The 20,937-nt window shown below is 40.7% G+C and overlaps 1 protein-coding gene across 5 annotated transcripts in view; it reads right to left on the bottom strand.

Moving 5' to 3' along the window:
• PTPRZ1 (protein tyrosine phosphatase receptor type Z1) overlaps positions 1-20,937 on the bottom strand; it is a 194,664-nt gene that overhangs the window by 93,830 nt on the left and 79,897 nt on the right. For all 5 annotated transcript variants that reach the window (XR_012156806.1, XM_073328200.1, XM_073328201.1 and 2 more), the window contains exons 3-6: positions 5,271-5,450; positions 3,352-3,503; positions 1,595-1,690; positions 1,274-1,340 (exon numbers count right to left, since the gene is read on the bottom strand). Coding sequence is in view for 4 of the 5 variants with exons in the window: in XM_073328200.1 (XP_073184301.1) it covers positions 1,274-1,340; positions 1,595-1,690; positions 3,352-3,503; positions 5,271-5,450 (495 nt within the window). In the remaining variant the exon portion in view is untranslated. The remainder of the gene's footprint in view (positions 1-1,273; positions 1,341-1,594; positions 1,691-3,351; positions 3,504-5,270; positions 5,451-20,937) is intronic.

Genomic DNA, 20,937 nt, shown 5'->3' with positions numbered 1-20,937 from the left:
TGTCCCAACTGCCACAGCCCATGCTTTCAGGAACGTCTGTGTCCATGTCCTCCTCACAACCGTCCTCGTGCTGGTGTCTCTTAGCCAGGTTCTGCACATACTGCAGGATAATGCGTGAGGTGTTTACAATGCTCACAACAGCAGCGCTGAGCTGAGCAGGCTCCATGCTTGCTGTTCTATGGCATCTGCATGGGTAATCCAGGAAAAAAGTTGCGAAACGATTGTCTGCTATTGTTTTCATGGAGGGAGGGAGGGGAGACTGACGACATGTACCCAAAACCACCCGCGACAATGTTTTTGTCCCATCAGGCATTGGGAGCCTAATCCAGAATTACAATGGGCAGCGGAGACTGCAGGGACTGTGGGATAGCTACCCACAGTTCATCACTCCGTTTGTTGATGCTAGCCACGATATTGAGGACGCACTCCACCAACTTAAGGCGCTTAATGGGGACATACACAATCGACTGTATAAAATCGCTTTCTAAAGATCGACTTCTATAAAATGGACCTAATTTCGTAGTGTAGACATACCATTACCCAAGGTCATTGGCCTTGATTTAGGAAAGAATCCTCACTCATGTGCTTAAATGCTTTTCTCAATTGGGGACACAGTGAGACTGTGTAAGTAACAAAAACTAGGTCTCCTGATGCACCATCCTCTACTCACCATGCTCTGATGTAAATGAATAGACAATTTTTTAAAAAGCAAAGTATTCACACACTGAGTTGAAATCTGCTCTGAATGACACCAGTGTAAATGTAAAGTAATTTCATGGAAACTGACTGAGTTATTTCAGATTGACACCAGTGTCACTGAAAGTGGAATATAGCCCCCTGACTCTATTGAATACTGACATTCATAAAATCTCACTCTGTTCCCAGAACTAGTCTTGTAAGCCAGATCTTTGTTTGCTACAATAGTTGTATTTGTCCTACAAATTGCACAGAAAACTCAGATATATACGACTAAGAAACCGTAATGAATAAATCCGTAATTTCTCTTGACCAAACACTGGAAGTGTAGCAAAGGCCTTGGAAAAGTTAAATGTATTCACTTTGTGTCTCAGGCGCTTCCAGTTTTTTTCAAGTAATAATTTTTTTGGGGAAATATAACAAATTTGTGACATTTTTTATTTTAGTTTTAACAAAAGTGACCAAACCCAGCTTTGGGAGGTTCATGGTTCCCAATAGCTTCAATAAGTTTTGCATGCACGTTCAAAAGCAGAATTTGGCCCAACAAATAACCAATCAAGCAAGAAGATAAACTCACCAAATCGGCTAACACTATCTACTTCTTTGATGATTGCATTATAATCCATATTATCTTCCAGGCCAACCTGTTCAAGAGAAATTGTACACTTTATTAAAAACAGGATTTAATAAAAAAATGAAAGTTATACATTAACTGAATAGACAATACAGGATTTAAAGAAGAGAAATCAAACATATTTGCCCAATTGTTTTTTGTGCAAAACAAATTAGAAATATATATTAATGTGATTACTATATATATCAGAACCATTTAGCTTCAGATTGGATATTTGCTATATTTCAAAGCAAAGTTAATGCCAGAGATATACAAAATGGTTACCTCAAATAAAATTGATAAAGCTCTTAACTTCCCATTTCCTTTAACTGCCTCCTCAAAATTTGTATACTGATCTGCATCATAGCAGTAGATTTGCATCTGTAAATATAAAGATTAGATCTTCAATTTTCAGAGGTATACATTACATGATAGAAAAAAAATCTTTAAAAGAATTTAAACAATACAATTATTTATTTCAGATATTCCTACTCTGAGAAAAATCTTGAAGCAGTAACAAACTTTAATTTTAATAAATGCCTCTTCTGTAGTTCTTGCATCCATTGCCTGAAAACTTACTTGGTGAAGTTGATGGCAAAACTATCAACTTCAGGAGGACAGGATTTCACCCACTGTATCTACCCCAAACTAAAAGTAGAGATGTATTGGTAATACAACCAAATCTTTGATCCGGTCTCTCCTGCAGCCTGGAGTCGGCTGGAGCTGTATGCTTGCGTCAGGCTCTAAATCCTCATACCCTCGCTCTTCCACCACAGGGGTAGCTCCATGGACAACCAAAACCTGGCTCCCTACCTTGGGGCAGAGTTTGTGACTCCACCCCTCTTCCCATGTTTTCAGAGGAGGCTCTGCTCCCTGACGTCCTGGCAGGATGGAAGATAAGGTAGGAGCTTGAATGGCAAGTCCAAATGGGTCATGAAGTCAAGAAGACTGAATGGACTGCACTGGCCACAGTGAAAGTTTGTGCCTAACATTTCTCCATGGAACTGGGGAGAAGAGAGGACCCCAGCAACCCCATCCCTCCATTTGTCCCCTCAGAGATATATACTGTTTTGTAACTTATTATAATAGACTATGAATGGGTCCACGGAGTTTACTGTAACTCTCAGAAAGAAAAGGAGTACTTGTGGCACCTTAGAGACTAACCAATTTATTTGAGCATAAGCTTTCGTGAGCTACAGCTCACTTCATCGGATGCATACTGTGGAAAGTGTAGAAGATCTTTTTATATAGACACCAAGCATGAAAAAATACCTCCTCCCACCCCACTCTCCTGCTGGTAATAGCTTATCTAAAGTGATCACTCTCCTTACAATGTGTATGATAATCAAGTTGGGCCATTTCCAGCACAAAACCAGGTTTTCGGAAATGGCCCAACTTGATTATCATACACATTGTAAGGAGAGTGATCACTTTAGATAAGCTATTACCAGCAGGAGAGTGGGGTGGGAGGAGGTATTTTTTCATGCTTAGTGTCTATATAAAAAGATCTTCTACACTTTCCACAGTATGCATCCGATGAAGTGAGCTGTAGCTCACGAAAGCTTATGCTCAAATAAATTGGTTAGTCTCTAAGGTGCCACAAGTACTCCTTTTCTTTTTGCGAATACAGACTAACATGGCTGTTACTCTGAAACCTGTAACTCTCAGGTATTTGATCATCTGTGGCAATTGTGCCTATATTCAGTTTGCAGGATTAGACCCTGTATTTAATACCAAGATATGTGCTCATCTCTCCTGAGCAAATCTGAATTTGAAAATGCACACTTTATTTTCAGAATGGCAAACTAAATACAACTGTACAGTAAGGACCTCATTCGGAGGCTACTGTAGTCAGTGGCAAAACTTCCATGTTCTTTGGCTCAGGTCTTGATTCATATTCGCAAACATAAAATTTAAATATTACTCATTTGCATTTGAAGGAGGATTATATACACACAATGTACCCTAATCAAATGATTCTTTAACAAGTAACTTGATTATTTGCAGGACTGTACAATATTGAGTCTATTACAATTCATTACCTCAAGAGGAAATTTTTGTCCTTCTAAACTATGTTCTGATCCATCTGATGATATATTGCATTTTCCCCAGTGAAAAGTTATCTTGCTTGCTTTAAATATTGTTTCTAAGCCACCTCCGCTGACATAATAATCATTTGTCAGGTTAATTTCCACTAAAGAGAAAAAAAATGGTCAATGAGCATGTGTGTGCATTTCAAATTCAAATACATCAACATTACTAGCTAAAAGGTGAACATATGTTGGTTCTCCTTACATTTCATAAACAGCTTGACAGAATGTGGATTATTCAGCTAAGAAAGAAAACCATTTGGGAGATTTATAGCCGCTAATAACAAAATGAAATGTATTTTACTTCATTTCAAACTTTGATTAATAAAATAGACATCTGGGGAGTGGAATTACTTTAATGCACTCTCATAATCCATTCTTTTGTAATCCATCTGAAACCTGTCATAGCCTTACATTAAACAAAAGCTCAAGAAAGCTGGCCTACCAGTGAAGCCCTCCTTCTAAGAAAAGAAAACAAAACCCTAACGGCCTCTCTTTGCAATCCTAGGATATAGACCTTCCGGAGTGTGGATGTGTTGATAAAACAAATGGGGAGGGAGGGAGGGAGAGAGAGAGAATTTACTGAGCATGGTAGAAGGGGATTAACTAGAAATAATGAGGTAACACTTAGGGCTTGTCTACACTAGGACATGGGACACTCCTTGGAGGAGGATAAAGTGACAACAGATTAAAGGCACTTTACTCCTGAATGACAGTATCCTCCCTGGGTGGGGGGATGGGATGTGGTTAAGGCACTTTAACTTTTCATGTAGATGTGGCCAAAGGAAAGGAAAATGTAGGCTAGATACCAGGAAGCATTTCCTGACTGAGATATACAAGGTTGTGGAATAGTCTCCCAAAGGATGTGGTGGAAGCTCTGTCTCTGCAGAGAATTATAAATAAACTGGAAAAAGAGCTGAACACAGATATGTTGTGGAGAATTATCCTACGCTGGCAGAGGGATGGACTAGATGATCTGTACTGTACTCTCTTCTTGCCACACATAACAGCAGTGGATTCTCAGTTTCATAAATTCCCTCAGTGCAGTGCCATGAACAAAGCTGACGGAGGTTTGGCTGGAGTGCCATGCTGCTCCTTTAAAATACTTTGAACTTCTACAACGGAGAAGGATCTCAGTTCACTTTCATGAGCATTCAAGAATTTATCCTCAGAACATTCCTGTAAGGTAGGGAAGAACTAATTGCCTAATTTACAAATAGGGAAATGGAGGCACAGGGGAGTTAAATGACTTGTCCAGAATTATACAGGAAGAATATGGCAGAGCCAAGAATAGAACCAAAATGTCCTTACTCCAAATCCTGTGCCTGAAACAAAAGACCACCACCCCCCACTTCTCCAACAGCCAAACAGCTTTTGATCACCACAGCTCTAGATCCAAATAGCAACCTTGGCTCAGTAAACACTAAGTAATCCTATGAACTACTTACTGGTGATTGGCTGATTATTCATGATATATTAAAAATGATTTTTGTACCTTAATTGCATCTCCCAGAACAGGCATTACTACTAGTAATTATTATTTTGTGGCAAATGTTAAATTATTATTTAGCTTCAATAAGTACTCATTATTGGATGATACTAATAATGTGATTACTTTGGCTATTTCTAACCGTGCACATAATTTCCATTTGTTTTCTTTATTTTAGTGACTTTCTATTACGCTTGGCTGCTATCACCACCTGGCTTTTGCCTAAATGCTAAAATCAGAAATGCAAAGGCTTAAAAACAAAAAAAAAGAAAGAAAAGAAAAGAAAAGAAAAAGAAAAATATAATTAAAAAACCTGAGCTATACACCACATTTCACTTTCATGACCCCCAATTAACTCAAAACATGAAACCGGACATTTTACCTGTTTTGCCAGTATTGTGAATGAAAGTGTCTTCTGAAGTTTCCTTTTCCCAACCTTGGAATTTAAGTTTTTTGAGATTTACATTTACTTGGGTAAGATCTTCATCAATATTAATAGGAGATTGTTTGGCACCATTGCATGCCGGATATTTCTTCCCCCAGTTCTTTTGGTTCATAGTTCCTAAACATCAAAACATAACAGGCAAACCTTATAGGTAAACATGAACTTGCAAGCTAGTACTCTTATTTTTTGCACTTGGAAAAGGTAAAATATAGAATGTAATAGCTTGGCAGAAATCTTGCCTTTCTTAGTATTCATTTACATGGTAATATGCAATACATATGACTTACATCCGAGATATTAGACATAGAGAATCACCTTTTTAGGCCATCTAAAAAAATCATGTACAAAGAGTAAGGTGAAATGATCATGGACTGATGACATAGCAGATCACACAAGCACACAAAGTATATGCTAAAATATGTCTATAGGAATGGAACAAACATCCAGAGGCGGTCAAGCGAATCCAGAGTCTGATCATCTTTGGGAAATGCTGCAAAATCTTCTTCGCTGAAAAAGCTTGTACGCTATAAGACTGGTGCTTATAACACTGCCACCTTCTTGTACCAAATAAAGCACAGCAGCCACAACACAAAAAGAGGAAATTAATAACATCTAAAAAAAAATCAAAAACAAAATCCTCACCCCAAGCAGAATTTTTACCATTGAAAGGGAGACATGACAGAGATCTTATGATTCCACAAAGTCTGCTAATGACTTTGTTATTACTATGGGAATAAATGGCAGGCACTCCGATAACATGGTAATGAGTGTGGAGGATTTGGAGGTGATCTGTAATAACTGATGAATATTATATATGGTCTTTCTGTTCATCTGTTGTAAGTGGGGGTTAGCCCATGAATACTGAAACAAGGAACTCTGGCAAGATAAAAAGACAGGTCCTCAAGGACAGGGCAGGCAGTGACTGTAGAGGAACAGATTGAGCCCCAGAGGCCAATGATCTGGGGTAAGACAAGCCTGCCTCAACCTTTCGGCACGTGTATAGACTGTTTATTGTTTTAAAAGCCTCTACTTTTATACTTTGCCTTGTTTCTGCTGTTAAGATTAAACAATACTTTGTTTTAAGAAGGCAGTTTGTGGTCACTATTCAATGCTGGCCAAAAGTTTCCAAAGGGAAGAGCTGCAGGTACCAAGTCCAGTATGACCCGGTGAGGGTAAGCTTGGTTCATCCACAGAGTGCTGTAATCTAACACCTGATCTAAGAGTGGGAGAAATGTGTGCTTCTACTCCAGGGAGGTCAAAGCACTAGGCCTCATGCTAGAGAGTGGTGCAATGAGTGGTCAGAGAAGGGGGTCAGAGGTGCAGAAGTTTTGCAGCTGTGACAACAGCCAGTGGTATAAAACTCTACAATCAGACTGATTGATCTGTCTGTGTGTCAATCTCAAACTAAATAATTCAGGAAAGTGCGTTAAATAGGGTACTGACATCACCTAACTGTGTATAAGTAATGTAGGTACTGCTCTGAAATTTTGACAGATGAAACTGTCAGCTGCAATATCCAAGCAAACTAAACAGAGCTCACAATGTAGTTTTAGATTTTCTGGAGATGGGGGTTATAGCTTCATAGTAAGTACCTGACCACTGGAGAATGCCAACCTGTCTAAACTTCCAGCCCTATCCAAACATGCATACTCCTTTTAGTGGACAATCTCTAAAATGACTAATGGTGAACTTTGATGGGATTTCCTATTGCAAGGTAATATCTTGCAGTCTTGTGGAATTTTCATAAGAAAAAACAGAACATGAGGTGTGGAGCTAACATTCCACTCTCAAAACTTCCTTCAGAGGATTCTGGGCACAGTAAATAGGCATTTCTTGTGGTAAAACAAGGACAATGGGGAATTCAAAATACCATCTGCATGCAGAAGCAGAGAAATGTAGGGCTGGAAGGGAGTTCAAGAGGCCATCTAGTCTATATTACTACTTAATAGGAATGTCCAAGGTGATTGCATTTACAGCCAAGAAAGTTCAAGTCAAGTCCAATATCTATTCCACAATACCATATCAGTTGTATATCTAGGGTGAACTGACTATGCACTTTACCAGGATTGTTCTGTTTTTTAGGAACAGTACAGGTTTCCTGGCTGATATTATTGAGGCCAATTTTGTCCCAGATTCAATTTAATTGGCCAGCTGGCTGGCCAGCCTACCCCAACTTCATGCCAGCGTACAACTTCCCCTCCCCCAGTAGCATTTCCTCTTCTCAATTGCCTTCTGTGGGAATCCTTGCCTGCAACTCCCATAGTCTAGACATCATCTCTTCTAGACCCTGTTTATACTGCATCACTCGTTGCCAGTCTCCTGATTTAAATATGCATACACAGTAGCTCAATGCCTCAGTAAAAATTCATAAGGCATATAATTATGGTCAACCTCTTTCCCCCTCAAAAATGCCCTTGTGTCCCTCTTTTTCAAAAGACTCAAACCTGACCATTCTACTTGTCTTTGACTATTGATTGTTTACAACGATATCAATTTACTCTCCTTTAACTCAGTCTGGGATCCATACCAATCCAGCTTTCACCTTTCCCACTCTGCTTAAACTGCATTCACCAAAGTCTCAGACAACTCTTCCTAGCTCTGCTATGTCTCAGGGTCTCTATCTTGACCTTCCTGTTGTTTTTGGTAATGTTGATCACCCTCCCTCTTCTTCCTCAACATACCATCCTCCCCTGAATTTTGTACCCTGTTGTCACACAGATTCAAGGAAAGAGCGCTTATGTCCCCCCTCCATGGACTCTCGAGGGTACCCACTTAAGTTTTGCAGCTCCCACTTCTCTGGGGTGGAGATCTGCATCTCTCTCTCTCTCTCTCCCCCCTCCCCTGACCAGAGGTTTTCAGGCTGCTGAACTCCCTGCCTTACACTAGGATATCCTCAGCAAGCCATACTGCCTGAAGGCCAGCATCTGTGCTTTGCTTTCTCTCAGAGCTCTATGAACAGTATATTGCCAGCAGTTAGAAGTTACCACACACCTATTTCCAAGCAAGCATATTTATTCTTCAGCTAAAAGCATTTAAGAGAAAATGCATATAAAAACAACAGAAGTTCCTGTATGCATGCTAAAAGCTTACCAGAGTCTTACCCCATCAGTCTTGTGGGGCCTTAGCAGGCCCAAATCTTTTCCTTCCACAAATGATCATTTGGACAGAAGGTCCTGACCATTTGCTGGATCAGAAAGACGGCCCTGAGGTCAGTTTAAACACAACCTTTTTATGCCAAAAGCCCTCTAGTTATTTGTTGGTCTCTAAGAAGTCCAGTTTGAACCAGCATATGCAAGACTCCCCAAGGGTGGTATCTCTCTGGAGGTGTTTACAATTTGAGTGATTCACCTATGGCAAACCTCCTGACTCTGCACCCGCCCGCCTTGAGTTGCATACATAAACCGTTCATACCCTTAATACAATGTGGTCCCCCAAAGATACTGCATGTGGCTGACATCTCTTTCATTGTCCTCCTCTGACTTTTGTGGCCCTGTCCCTTCATTAGCACTCTTTTCACAGCATCTTTGTTGATAGATTATTCTCCCTTCCTTACCTCCTCTGTAGAAGTCCCACATGTTTCTGTCCTTCACTCCCTCTTCTCCTTACTCCTGGGAGACTCAAACAGCTTCCATAGTTTCTGCCCTACGCTGACAATTCCCAAATTTATCACTTAAAACCAGTCCTTTCCTGCTCTACCCTGTTTAGTTTGCAGGTGTACCTTTCTCTCCTACACCTTACCTGGATAGCTTATCTCCAGTTCAGGCTCAGCTGAGCTTCTTATTTCTCTCTTTTGTCCACCATCCTCCCATTCTCTAAGGCTTGCAGTCTTTGTGTCATTGCTGACACTTCCCTTCCTTCTCCTCATATGAGCATCCAGGCTCTTGCCACTTCCTTCTCCACAACATTTAAAAAGTCTGATCCTTTGTTTCCGATTGTATGGAGATATCAGTTGTCCATACCCTTGTCATCTCCCCTCTTCAGTACTGTATCCTCTTCCTAGTCCTCTCTGGTTTCCTCAATATCCATTTCACAGCTAAAATGTTCATTCTCCCCATCAATCACAGTGTGCCACTATCCTCTGCTGAATCATTGCACTGGCTTCCCCTTGCTCACTGCAAAAACTTTTAACTTCTAGTCCTCATCTTCAAAACCCTGCCCTGGCAAACTGTTGGCTGTTGTGCCCTGCTGCATTCCCCTCAACCTCTTTTTTTCCCTCCCAGTGATGCCAGATATGAGGCCTCCACGGTTTCTTTCTCCCACTGCTGTCTTCTTTGCACTTTCTTCCCTCCCAGTGCCAGTGCAACAGGCCCCTAGCCTCTCTTCATTCGAATCCCCTCTAAAGCTTCACATCATCTATGAAGCCTAAAATTAAAATCAAAACATTTTTAAATAATTAAAAACGAACCCATAATATATGGCAACTCCTTCCTCTAGTTTTTCCAGCATGTTTTGTGTTGCTGTATTTGTCATTTAGAATGTAAGCTCTTTGAGTAAAGGATTGCCTTGTTATTGGAGCCTGAGACAGCACAGAGCATAACAAATCCTGAAAGCTAAATTAATAACAATGCTAATAAATAATCCTACAGTACCCCAGGAAGCACAGAATGGTTATAAATCCTCCATACTGCCCAGAATTAGTGCCATTAAATAGGAAACTGGCTGTAAGTAGTGCAGCATCACTAAGGCCCAGCAAAGACAGTTAGACCCTCCAGTCCTAAGGTAAAGGGGAGAAACTTGAAGTAAACAGGAAAGGATGGAGGGTGGTGTCATGAAAAAGGAGGAAGTATGACTGGCAAAAGAGAGAGGACAGAAGGCTGGGGACACAGGAAGGGATGGTGGCTGGCTGCTTGGCTAGGCAAGGAAGGAGTATGCCTGGAGAATGTGTGGGAGGGAAAGGGCCCAGGTGGCTTGGGAAAGTCAGAGTAAGTGAGGATGCATTGGCAGGAGAGGGAAAGGAAGCACATATTTTTTTCCCCTCCCAGTAAGAGCCCTGCGCAACCTGCTACAGCTGGCTGGGGAAAAAAAAGAATTATCTTTTTAAAAAAAAAAATACCCAAAACAAAGGACAAATTTTGAAGGAAAGTTTTTGTGACTTTTTTTCAACCAGCTTTACTGCCTACCCGCTTTCAGTTACCAAAATTCTACGTGTGTGTGAACCCTGATGCCCTGGGAGAAAGTTACTGAATTGTACTGATAGCTTTCCAATGATATGTTGCACATAGTTACTGTTACAGGATGATCTCCTTCCTGTTATGAATAAAGGAAAAGCACAAAGTCTCCCTGTTGCTCTCTAGTTGAGAAAAAAATTACTGATCTTTGTATGGTGCCATGAATGTTAAGTGAAATCCAGAAGAATGAAAGAAAAGGCATTTTCAAACGTGCAACTGAAGGAGAGATAAGACTTCCAACTAAGATGAATTAATCAAGCCTCCACATTCACTGCGCATGGTAGGAAGTATGAACAGTAATTGGAAAACTTTCAAACAGACTTTTCTTCTCTATATTACAGCAGTTGATGCAACTGAAAAGCTAGATAAAGAGCAATATCGCTGCTTACAACTGCAGAATCACAAGCAACTGATATTGACCCGGAGGAAGACAAAATTGGCAAAATAGTTTGCAAAAGTTTGATACATACTTCTCTTCAAAAGGAGAATGAGCTATATGAGGAATATTATTTGAACACAGTAATAAGAAGTGACATCTGATGTGCTCATTTCATAGATACGCAACTACAGAGATCTTACATAATTGATCGAATAGCATTAAGAGTTAAATATAAAGCAAATCACAGACAAACTGCAAAGAGAACAGGAGTTCAAGCTTGATGGTCCAATTCATATGTGTATGCCTGAGAGCACTATTACATGTAAGTATTGGTGTAGGTATTGAAAGTGAAAATTGGTTTAGATGATTTGTAAAAGTTCAACAAATAAACAAAACCCCATCAACTCCAAGATATTCAGCAAAACAGCAGATTGTTTAAACGTAAGTGCTGTGGTGTAAAATCACAGTTGTTGTAAAATCACAGAAATCGCTTTTTCAAAGCAATTCCAGCTATTTTGAAAAAATTATGAAAACTGAAGGTAAGAAAATAATTTTGCAAAACTATGCTTTGCTGAGAAGAAACCTGAGGAAAATAATAATCTTCATTGTGAAACTGAGGCAGGCCCGAAGGAGAAAATGTTAGTCAAAGCGGTCATCTGTGGAGACACATCTGAAGCTTCACAATGATTGAGAATGAGTGCGAGCAAAACAGGTAACAAGCTACGAGAAAGGTTGCTTATATCACTATCATCGTTGTTCTTGTTCTGGGGAAAAAAAATCTCCACAGCTGACTCTTAGTCCTTCTCCCTAGCTGAGTCTCATGTTCAATTCTGCTCCTTCCCTGCTCCCATTTAGGGCTGCCTGGAATAAAAGGAATTCCATTTCACCAAAAATTTTGAGACTTCAACACTTGTTTTTGTTTGGATGCAGAACAACAACAAGACCTTTTGAATTTTTTTCACAGAAAATGGAGGGAGAGAGAGACACATCCCCTGAACAGCTAATAGGCTAGTGGTTACGACACTTACATGGGATGTGGAAGACCCAAGTTCAAGTCCCTTCTCTCAATGATTCAGAGGAGAGACTTGAACCTGGTCTCCCACGTGCCCACTCCCATTCTCTCAATTCTATCCTGGACCTGAGAAACTCTCCCAAGGAAAGTTTAGTCAAAACAAGCAAGTTTCCAGGAAAAGTTTGGGCTTTGATGAATCAGTATTTTTCTTATGAAAAAACATTTTCTCAGAAAGATTCCCAAGCAGTTCTACTCTCCAGGATGCCATCTCTCCACTGATAGCTGTAGCTACTGACTCTGTGATCTACCCTTGTCTGCTGAGCTCCCTTGAAATCTGGCCCATAATATATTATTGCACAGCAGACCACTCCCCCAAAATCACTCTTGCCTTGTGTTAAAATACCAACAGGAAAAAACATCCGTCAGATGATAGTGCATGAAACATCTAGAGCTAGCTAAAGAAGTACACAGGATTTCAAAAGACAAGCTAGGAAATTAACTAGGCTGTCGTACCCTCTGCAAGTCTACAGAAGAGGTGCTTTTCAGAGGGTTGATGCACTGCCATGCACATACAGTCATGGCTGTAAACCATCTCGACGTACATTGTATCCACATGTACACAGTGATGATATACGACTTGTGGTTCACTTATCATGTATCAGTGCTGCTTGGGAAACATTATGCACAAAGAACTTCAGATTCAAATCTGAAGCCAAAGGAATATGGTTCTGAAACAAGGAACACATATTGCATATAATTTCAGCACATTATGGAGAATGGACATATTTGTGCAAGAAACAAGAAGTTGAGATAATTATCATTCCCAGGAAACCAAAGTATGCCAGAAAGAAGTACATTAGGAAGGAGGGTTTTTAATTTGGGAAATTCCATTTTTCCAAGACTACATTTTAGTAAGGTACCATAGGTCAAAACTACCAGAGTATGTAACTGATTAAGTTCATGTTTCTCTTGAATGGAGGTATGTCTGCCCGGAGGCAATGTAAGATGGGTTAGTGTTAACAGCAGCTACTAGTGGATAAATGCTTTGCAAATATGTCAAGGTGGAGAGGCCACTCTCACTTCACAGGCATAAATTTTGAAAACACTAAAAGATTAGAGCCATAGTTGTAGGGATTAGGGATGGGAGAACTATATCATATAAAATAACTAGTTTGACTCTATTCCCAAATTGAACCGTCCCTCTTGTCAGTCATCTGAAATACTGCTTCTGGCATAGGCAGCTCAGCATGAGTGGAACGGGACCGTAGAAAAACAGTTATGGAAAAGGCACTTGAAACTACTTTAGGTTTTCTTTAGTACCCCTCTCCCTATTATCTAAGAAATGGAACCCTAGAAGACTTTATTTTTAAACTTGAGTAACAGATGAAAGAGAATAGAGAAGGGATATGGAGGTTTTTCCATCTTTTCTTTAATTCCGTCCTACTTAGTTTTCTCCCTTACTTCCCATCTTTTCTTCTCCCCTTCATTTTTAGAAGCGTATACTGCACACATAAGGGAGATTAAGGATATACATTCTATGCAATTAGTAATACTGGAACTGCCTTAGCTAAAATCTTACAATCTTATTACTTTTAAAGTAAGTGATATTAAACAATTCTATTAGAGCAGAATAATTCTACCCAGTGGTACCAAGAACGCACAGTCAACCTGTGGAATTGTTTGCCAGAGGATGTGGTGAAGGCCAAGACTATAACAGGATTCATAAAAGAACTAAATAAATTCATGGAGGATAGGTCTATCAATTGCTATTAGCCAGGATGGTCAGGGATAGTGTCAATAGCCTCTGTCAGCTAGAAGCTGGAAATGGGCAACAGGGGATGGATCAGTTGATCATTATCTGTTCTGTTCATTCCCTCTTGGGCACCTGGCACTGGCTACTGTCAGAGACAGAATACTGGACTAGATGGACCTTTGGTCTGACCCAGTATGGCCATTGTTATGTTCTCAGAATAAAACCGACATTTAGCAGAAGCTTGTCTTTCACGATCAGAAGTTGGTCCAGTAAAGATATTACCTCACCCACCTTGTCTCTCTAATATCCTGGGACTGACACAGCTACAACAATACTGCATATGAACTTGGGATCTACCCAACACCATCCTGCTACTTAAGCTCCTTTGTCCCAATAGGGTCATCTCACCAGTTCCATACTTAGAATCATAGGGTTGGAAGGGACATCAAGAGGTCATCTAGTCCAGTCCCCTGCACTCATGGCAGGACTAAGTATTATCTGGACTATTCCTGACAGGTGTTTGTCAAACCTGCTCTGAAAAATCTCCAATGATAGAGATTCCACAACCTCCCTAGGCAATTTATTCCAGTGCTTAACCACTCTGACAGTTAGGAAGTTTTTCCTAATGTCCAACCTAAATGTTAAACCTCGCTTGCTGCAAGTTAAGCCCACTGCTTCTTGTCCTATCCTCAGAGGTTAAGAAAAACAATTTATCTCCCTTCTCCTTGATAACAGCTTTCAAGTACGTAAAAGGTTGTTACAAGTTCCCCCTTGGTCTTCTCTTTTCCAGACTAAACAAATCCAATTTTTTCAATCTTTCCTCATAGGTCATGTTTTCTAGACCTTTAATCATTCTTCTTAATCATGTGCACTCTCTCCAATTTGACCACATCCTTTCTGAACAATACTCCAGTTGAGGCCTAATCAGTGCGGAGTAGAGCGGAAGAGTTACTTCTCGTACCTTGCTTACAACACTCTGGCTAATACATCCCAGAACGATGTTCACTTTTTTTGCAACAGTGTTACACTGTTGACTCATATTTAGCTTGTGGTCAACTATGACCCCCAGATCCCTTTCTGCAGTACTCCTTCCTAGGTAGTCATATACCATTTTGTATATGTGCAACTGATTGTTCCTTCCTAAATGGAGTACTTTGCATTTGTCCTTATTGAATATCATCCTATTTACTTCAGACCAATTCTCCAGTTTGTCCAGAACATTTTGAATTTTAATCCTATCCTCCAAAGCACTTGCAACCCCTCCCAGCTTGGTATCATCTGCAAACTTTATAAGTGTACTCTCTATGCCAATATCTAAATAATTGATGAAGCTATTGAACAAAACCGGACCCAGAACTGATCCCTGCAGGACCCCACTCGTTATGCCCTTCCAGCATGACTGTGAGCCACTGATAACTACTCTCTGTGAACAGTTTTCCAACCAGTTTTGCACCCACCTTATAGTAGCTCCATCTAGGTTGGATTTCCCTAGTTAGTTTATGAGAAGGTCATGCGAGACAGTATCAAAACCATTACTAAAGTCAAGATATACCACATTTACTGCTTCCCCCCATATCCCCAAGGCTTGTTCCCCTGTCAAAGAAAGCTATCAGGTTGGTTTGACATGATTTGTTCTTGACAAATCCATGCTGACTGTCACTTATCACCTTCTAGATGTTTGCAAATTGATTGCTTAATTATTTGCTCCATATCTTTCTGGGTACCGAAGTTAAAGTGACTGGTCTGTAATTCCCTGGGTTGTCCTTATTTCCCTTTTTATAGATTAGCACTATATTTGCCTTTTTCCAGTCTTCTGGAATCTCTCCCGTTTTCCATGACTTTTCAAAGATAATCACTAATGGCTCAGATATCTCCTCAGTCAGTTCCTTGAGTATTCTAGGATGTATTTCATCAGGCCCTGGTGACTTGAAGACATCTAATTTGTCTAAGTAACTTTTAACTTTTTCTTTCCCTATTTTAGCGTCTTCTGATCCCACCTCATTTTTACTGGCATTCACTACGTTAGACATCCAATCTGTCCAACTGAAAAACTGTCAACTGTCTTCAATTGTTTTTCCCCTTAGACTTGCTTCCCATGGGATCTTACCCACCAACTCCCCGAGTTTGCTAAAGTCTGCCTTCTTGAAATCCATTGTCTTTATTTTCCTGTTCTCCTTCCTACCATTCCTTAGAATCATGAACGCATTTCATGATCACTGTTACTCAAGCTGTCTGCCATTTTTAAATTCTCAGCCAGTGCCACCCTATTTGTCAAAATCAAATCTAGAACAGTATCTCCCCTAGTAGCATTCTCCACCTTCTGAAATAAAAAAATGTCTCCAATACATTCCAAGAACTCGTTGAATAATCTGTGCACTGCTGTGTTATTTTCGCCAACAGATGTCTGAGTAGTTGAAGTCCTTGTTTGGACTTCCCTTCTGCACTTTCCTCTAGCTCTTACTGGGCTGCACTTCCTGCTCCCAGGCTGCTTCCATTCTATGGTGTCCATTTCTCCAGCACCAGCTCCAGTTGCTGAGGCTGCATCCCTTCTTTTTCACCTCAGCTATGGGTGCCTCTCCCCCATTTCCCTCAGTAGGCAAGAGCTCTCCTCTACTCCCTGCCACAGCTCTGCCCTCCTGCACTGCTTCTCCCTACCTCCACTACTTAAGAATACCCCCTTCCAACACCCAGCTTCACTATCCTGCTAATTTAAAACTATCCTCACCCTTTCAGATTTAAAAAAAAAAATCTAGGCATTAAACAGCTGAGTGACTTGTCCAAAGCCAGAGAGGGAGTTAGGGCAAAGCCAGGAATAGAATGAAGTAGTTCCTGGGGCCTCATTTTGGACTCAGATAATTAGATTATGCCTCTTACAAATGTCTCGTTTCTTCTGGCTTTTCCAAGATGCTAACTGCCTGCCAATAAGTAGGTCAAGAGTTCAAAACCAAAAGTAACTAGTACTGCTTTTTCAGGTAATATCAAAGATCAACTGTCTGACCACCAGGGAAAACTTTAATGACATTGTAAAAAGCATTCAGGAAAGTTCAGCCCTCATATAAGCAGGCTCAACTATTACTGATTCAGTAATTATGAATCTAGTGAGTTGTGCCTTTTATACCACAGATATATTTGGCACATATCTAGGGGCAGGGAAATTGATGTATTTTATGCTGCTAACACAGGATGCAGCATTTAAAATGAAACAAACAAATGAACAAAACCCCCTAGATGGCTGGCAACTGTCAGTCCCTGATGCAGTCAGGACAAGTGAACTGGAAAAGATAGTCTGGTATTTATTTTAGCTGCTTATTTATCCTTTTCATGTTTTCATATCAGTGTATTGGTATTGTGTGAAAATGCACTTCAACCTCTGGACACAAGACAATAAGTAATGTACAAATAAAGACTTGTAACAACACAACAATCATGGGTTGTCTTGAGTAAATGACATCTACTGGATGACCCAGCACAAACAAGTTAGTAAACTCAACCTCTGCTATCAGAATATAAGGGTATGTATGATCTTCTGCCCTTGAGCGAAATCCAGTTCAAGGTGTCAATAAGTTTGGGAAATTCTACAGGGGTCATTTGTTGTCTCCAAATCACACAAAATCTAGTACTTTCACTGTGTTAGATAGCAATGCTTTCTTGATTATCACACACATTGTAAGGAGAGTGATCATTTTAGATAAGCTATTACCAGCAGGAGAGTGGGGTGGTTGGAGGTATTTTTTCATGCTTTGTGTGTATATAAAAAGATCTTCTACACTTTCCACAGTATTCATCCGATGAAGTGAGCTGTAGCTCACGAAAGCTTATGCTCAAATAAATTGGTTAGTCTCTAAGGTGCCACAAGTACTCCTTTTCTTTTTGCGAATGCTTTCTGCAGTGTCTCTGAAGCAGAACCACCCCTCCCCCCCCGAAAGCATGGCTTTTGAGTAGAACTCCCCAGAAAGCATGGCTTTGGTATAACATCACAAATTGAGTGTGATTGCCACTGGGGAAAGATGCCCTCAAGGATTAGGAAATGAGGTGTTGCAGATTAAGAGAGGAAGTTGGAGATCCAAAGTCCTGAACTACCAGTTTGGAAGAAAAGCTTTAAAATAACAGAATACAAAATAGCTGTAGTTATTGTAAGAAAGTTCACTCCCATAGGCCCTGAAAGTTCTGTAACATGAACCTAGGTCTGGTCTACACACAGGTTTTTACTAGTATAAAAATGGGTTGGTCAAGGGTGGAATATTTTAAACGGTATATTGGTACAATACTCTTAACGTGGACATAATTACATTAATGTAAAGGTGGTATAGATTATTTCTTTTACCAGAATAAAGTACCTTGATACTGATATAACTGTGTTCACATTCGTTAAAGCAGTACACCTCTCTAGTATAGAGAAGACCATAGATAAGTACGTTTGTTAGTTTTTCAGGGCAGAAGTCTTGTCATCTTACTTGTCTATAAATTCCCAAGGACACTCGCAATGTGAGATAAATAAAACTATGTAATCATCACTTGCACTGTGTCTAGTGACACAGAGATATGGCTCAGCAGAACAAAAACTGAAAAAAAATTAGTGACACTGCTGGACAAGACCAAGAACCAACTTTCTCCTTCCACACCACCCACGCTGGATAAAATGTTTAAGTCCTAAGTACAATTGTAGGGATAAAAAGCAACTTTGCAATCAGCATTATGATATTACTGCCAGCCTAGAGATTTTTCTGCCTGGGACTCAGCCTGATAATGATTCAGAGTCAGGGTGAGGAAAATACTGAGCCAATTGTGTAGAAGGATAAATGCCACTGTACACTTTCTTTTAATTTAAAAACAGTTTGCTCGTTCGCCTCACCTTCCTTCACATCCTTCCAAAACTGGCAATTGCTGGCTGGTTAGCAAGTATATAATCAAACACTTGCATACCAGAGAGATACCAGTCTTCACTATAGATCTATCTGCAGTGCTGTTTAGATTAGGAGGGGAATCATTAGAGAAAGTCAGTCAGACTAGAATCATAGAATCATAGAATATCAGGGTTGGAAGGGACCTCAGGAGGTCATCTAGTCCAACCCCCTGCTCAAAGCAGGACCAATCCCCAATTAAATCATCCCAGCCAGGGCTTTGTCAAGCCTGACCTTAAAAACTTCTAAGGAAGGAGATTCTATCACCTCCCTAGGTAACGCATTCCAGTGTTTCACCACCCTCCTAGTGAAAAAGTTTTTCCTAATATCCAACCTAAACCTCCCCCACTGCAACTTGAGACCATTACTCCTTGTCCTGTCCTCTTCTACCACTGAGAATAGTCTAGAACCATCCTCTTTGGAACCACCTCTCAGGTAGTTGAAAGCAGCTATCAAATCCCCCCTCATTCTTCTCTTCTGCATACTAAACAATCCCAGTTCCCTCAGCCTCTCCTCATAAGTCATGTGTTCCAGACCCCTAATCATTTTTGTTGCCCTTCGCTGGACTCTCTCCAATTTATCCACATCCTTCTTGTAGTGTGGGGCCCAAAACTGGACACAGTACTCCAGATGAGGCCTCACCAATGTCGAATAGAGGGGGACGATCACGTCCCTCGATCTGCTCGCTATGCCCCTACTTATACATCCCAAAATGCCATTGGCCTTCTTGGCAACAAGGGCACACTGCTGACTCATATCCAGCTTCTCGTCCACTGTCACCCCTAGGTCCTTTTCCGCAGAACTGCTGCCTAGCCATTCGGTCCCTAGTCTGTAGCTGTGCATTGAGTTCTTCCGTCCTAAGTGCAGGACCTTGCACTTATCCTTATTGAACCTCATCAGATTTCTTTTGGGCCAATCCTCCAATTTGTCTAGGTCCCTCTGTATCCTATCCCTGCTCCAGCGTATCTACCACTCCTCCCAGTTTAGTATCATCCGCAAATTTGCTGAGAGTGCAATCCACACCATCCTCCAGATCATTTATGAAGATATTGAACAAAACCGGCCCCAGGACCGACTCCTGGGGCACTCCACTTGACACTGGCTGCCAACTAGACATGGAGCCATTGATCACTACCCGTTGAGCCCGACAATCTAGCCAACTTTCTACCCACCTTATAGTGCATTCATCCAGCCCATACTTCTTTAACTTGCTGACAAGAATACTGTGGGAGACTGTGTCAAAAGCTTTGCTAAAGTCAAGAAACAATACATCCACTGCTTTCCCTTCATCCACAGAACCAGTAATCTCATCATAGAAGGTGATTAGATTAGTCAGGCATGACCTTCCCTTGGTGAATCCATGCTGACTGTTCCTGATCGCTTTCCTCTCATGTAAGTGCTTCAGGACTGATTCTTTGAGGACCTGCTCCATGATTTTTCTAGGGACTGAGGTGAGGCTGACTGGCCTGTAGTTCCCAGAATCCTCCTTCTTCCCTTTTTTAAAGATTGGCACTACATTAGCCTTTTTTCCAGTCATCCGGGACTTCCCCCGTTCACCACAAGTTTTCAAAGATAATGGCCAATGGCTCTGCAATCACAGCCGCCAATTCCTTCAGCACTCTTGGATGCAACTCGTCCGGCCCCATGGACTTGTGCACGTCCAGCTTTTCTAAATAGTCCCTAACCACCTCTTTCTCCACAGAGGGCTGGCCATCTATTCCCCATGTTGTGATGCCCAGCACAGCAGTCTGGGAGCTGACCTTGTTCGTGAAGACAGAGGCAAAAAAAGCATGGAGTACATTAGCTTTTTCCACATCCTCTATCACTAGGTTGCCTCCCTCATTCATTAAGGGGCCCACACTTTCCTTGGCTTTCTTCTTGTTGCCAACATACCTGAAGAAACTACTCTCCTTTTATTTCCTCCGAACCTTCACATGAGTGGTGCTAACTGATAATGTGGCAGCACATGACCCACACTTGCCAGGTATTTATGGTAATTAATTTTTGGCTTTCATTCATTAATAACCAGATTATATTTTTTCAGGTAATTAGCAAATCGGAGTTTTGTGAAAATACCATCTGATATATAGATATGCAAAAAGTAAAAAAGAAAAAGAAAAAATGCAGTCTCTCCTCTGATTGTATTTATTTAATTTTGCAGATATGTACACTAAATTGAAAGCTCTAGTTACCTCTTAGTGCCTCATGTTTCTGATGAACTAATATTTTATGGAAACGATTTCCTTTAACCCACAGACGCATAGCAACCTGTGTTTGCAAACCACTAACAGGGTTTCATAAGTGAGGAACATTCTAACAATGCAGATAAGCAAGGCTGTGAAGTTGCAAACAGAATCTGAATACTGTACACGAAGAAGAGTCATTGTAGTA

The sequence above is a fragment of the Lepidochelys kempii genome, chromosome 1, assembly GCF_965140285.1.
Source record: "Lepidochelys kempii isolate rLepKem1 chromosome 1, rLepKem1.hap1, whole genome shotgun sequence".
NCBI classification, from domain to species: domain Eukaryota; kingdom Metazoa; phylum Chordata; order Testudines; family Cheloniidae; genus Lepidochelys; species Lepidochelys kempii.
This window is presented reverse-complemented; position numbering and strand designations above follow the sequence as displayed.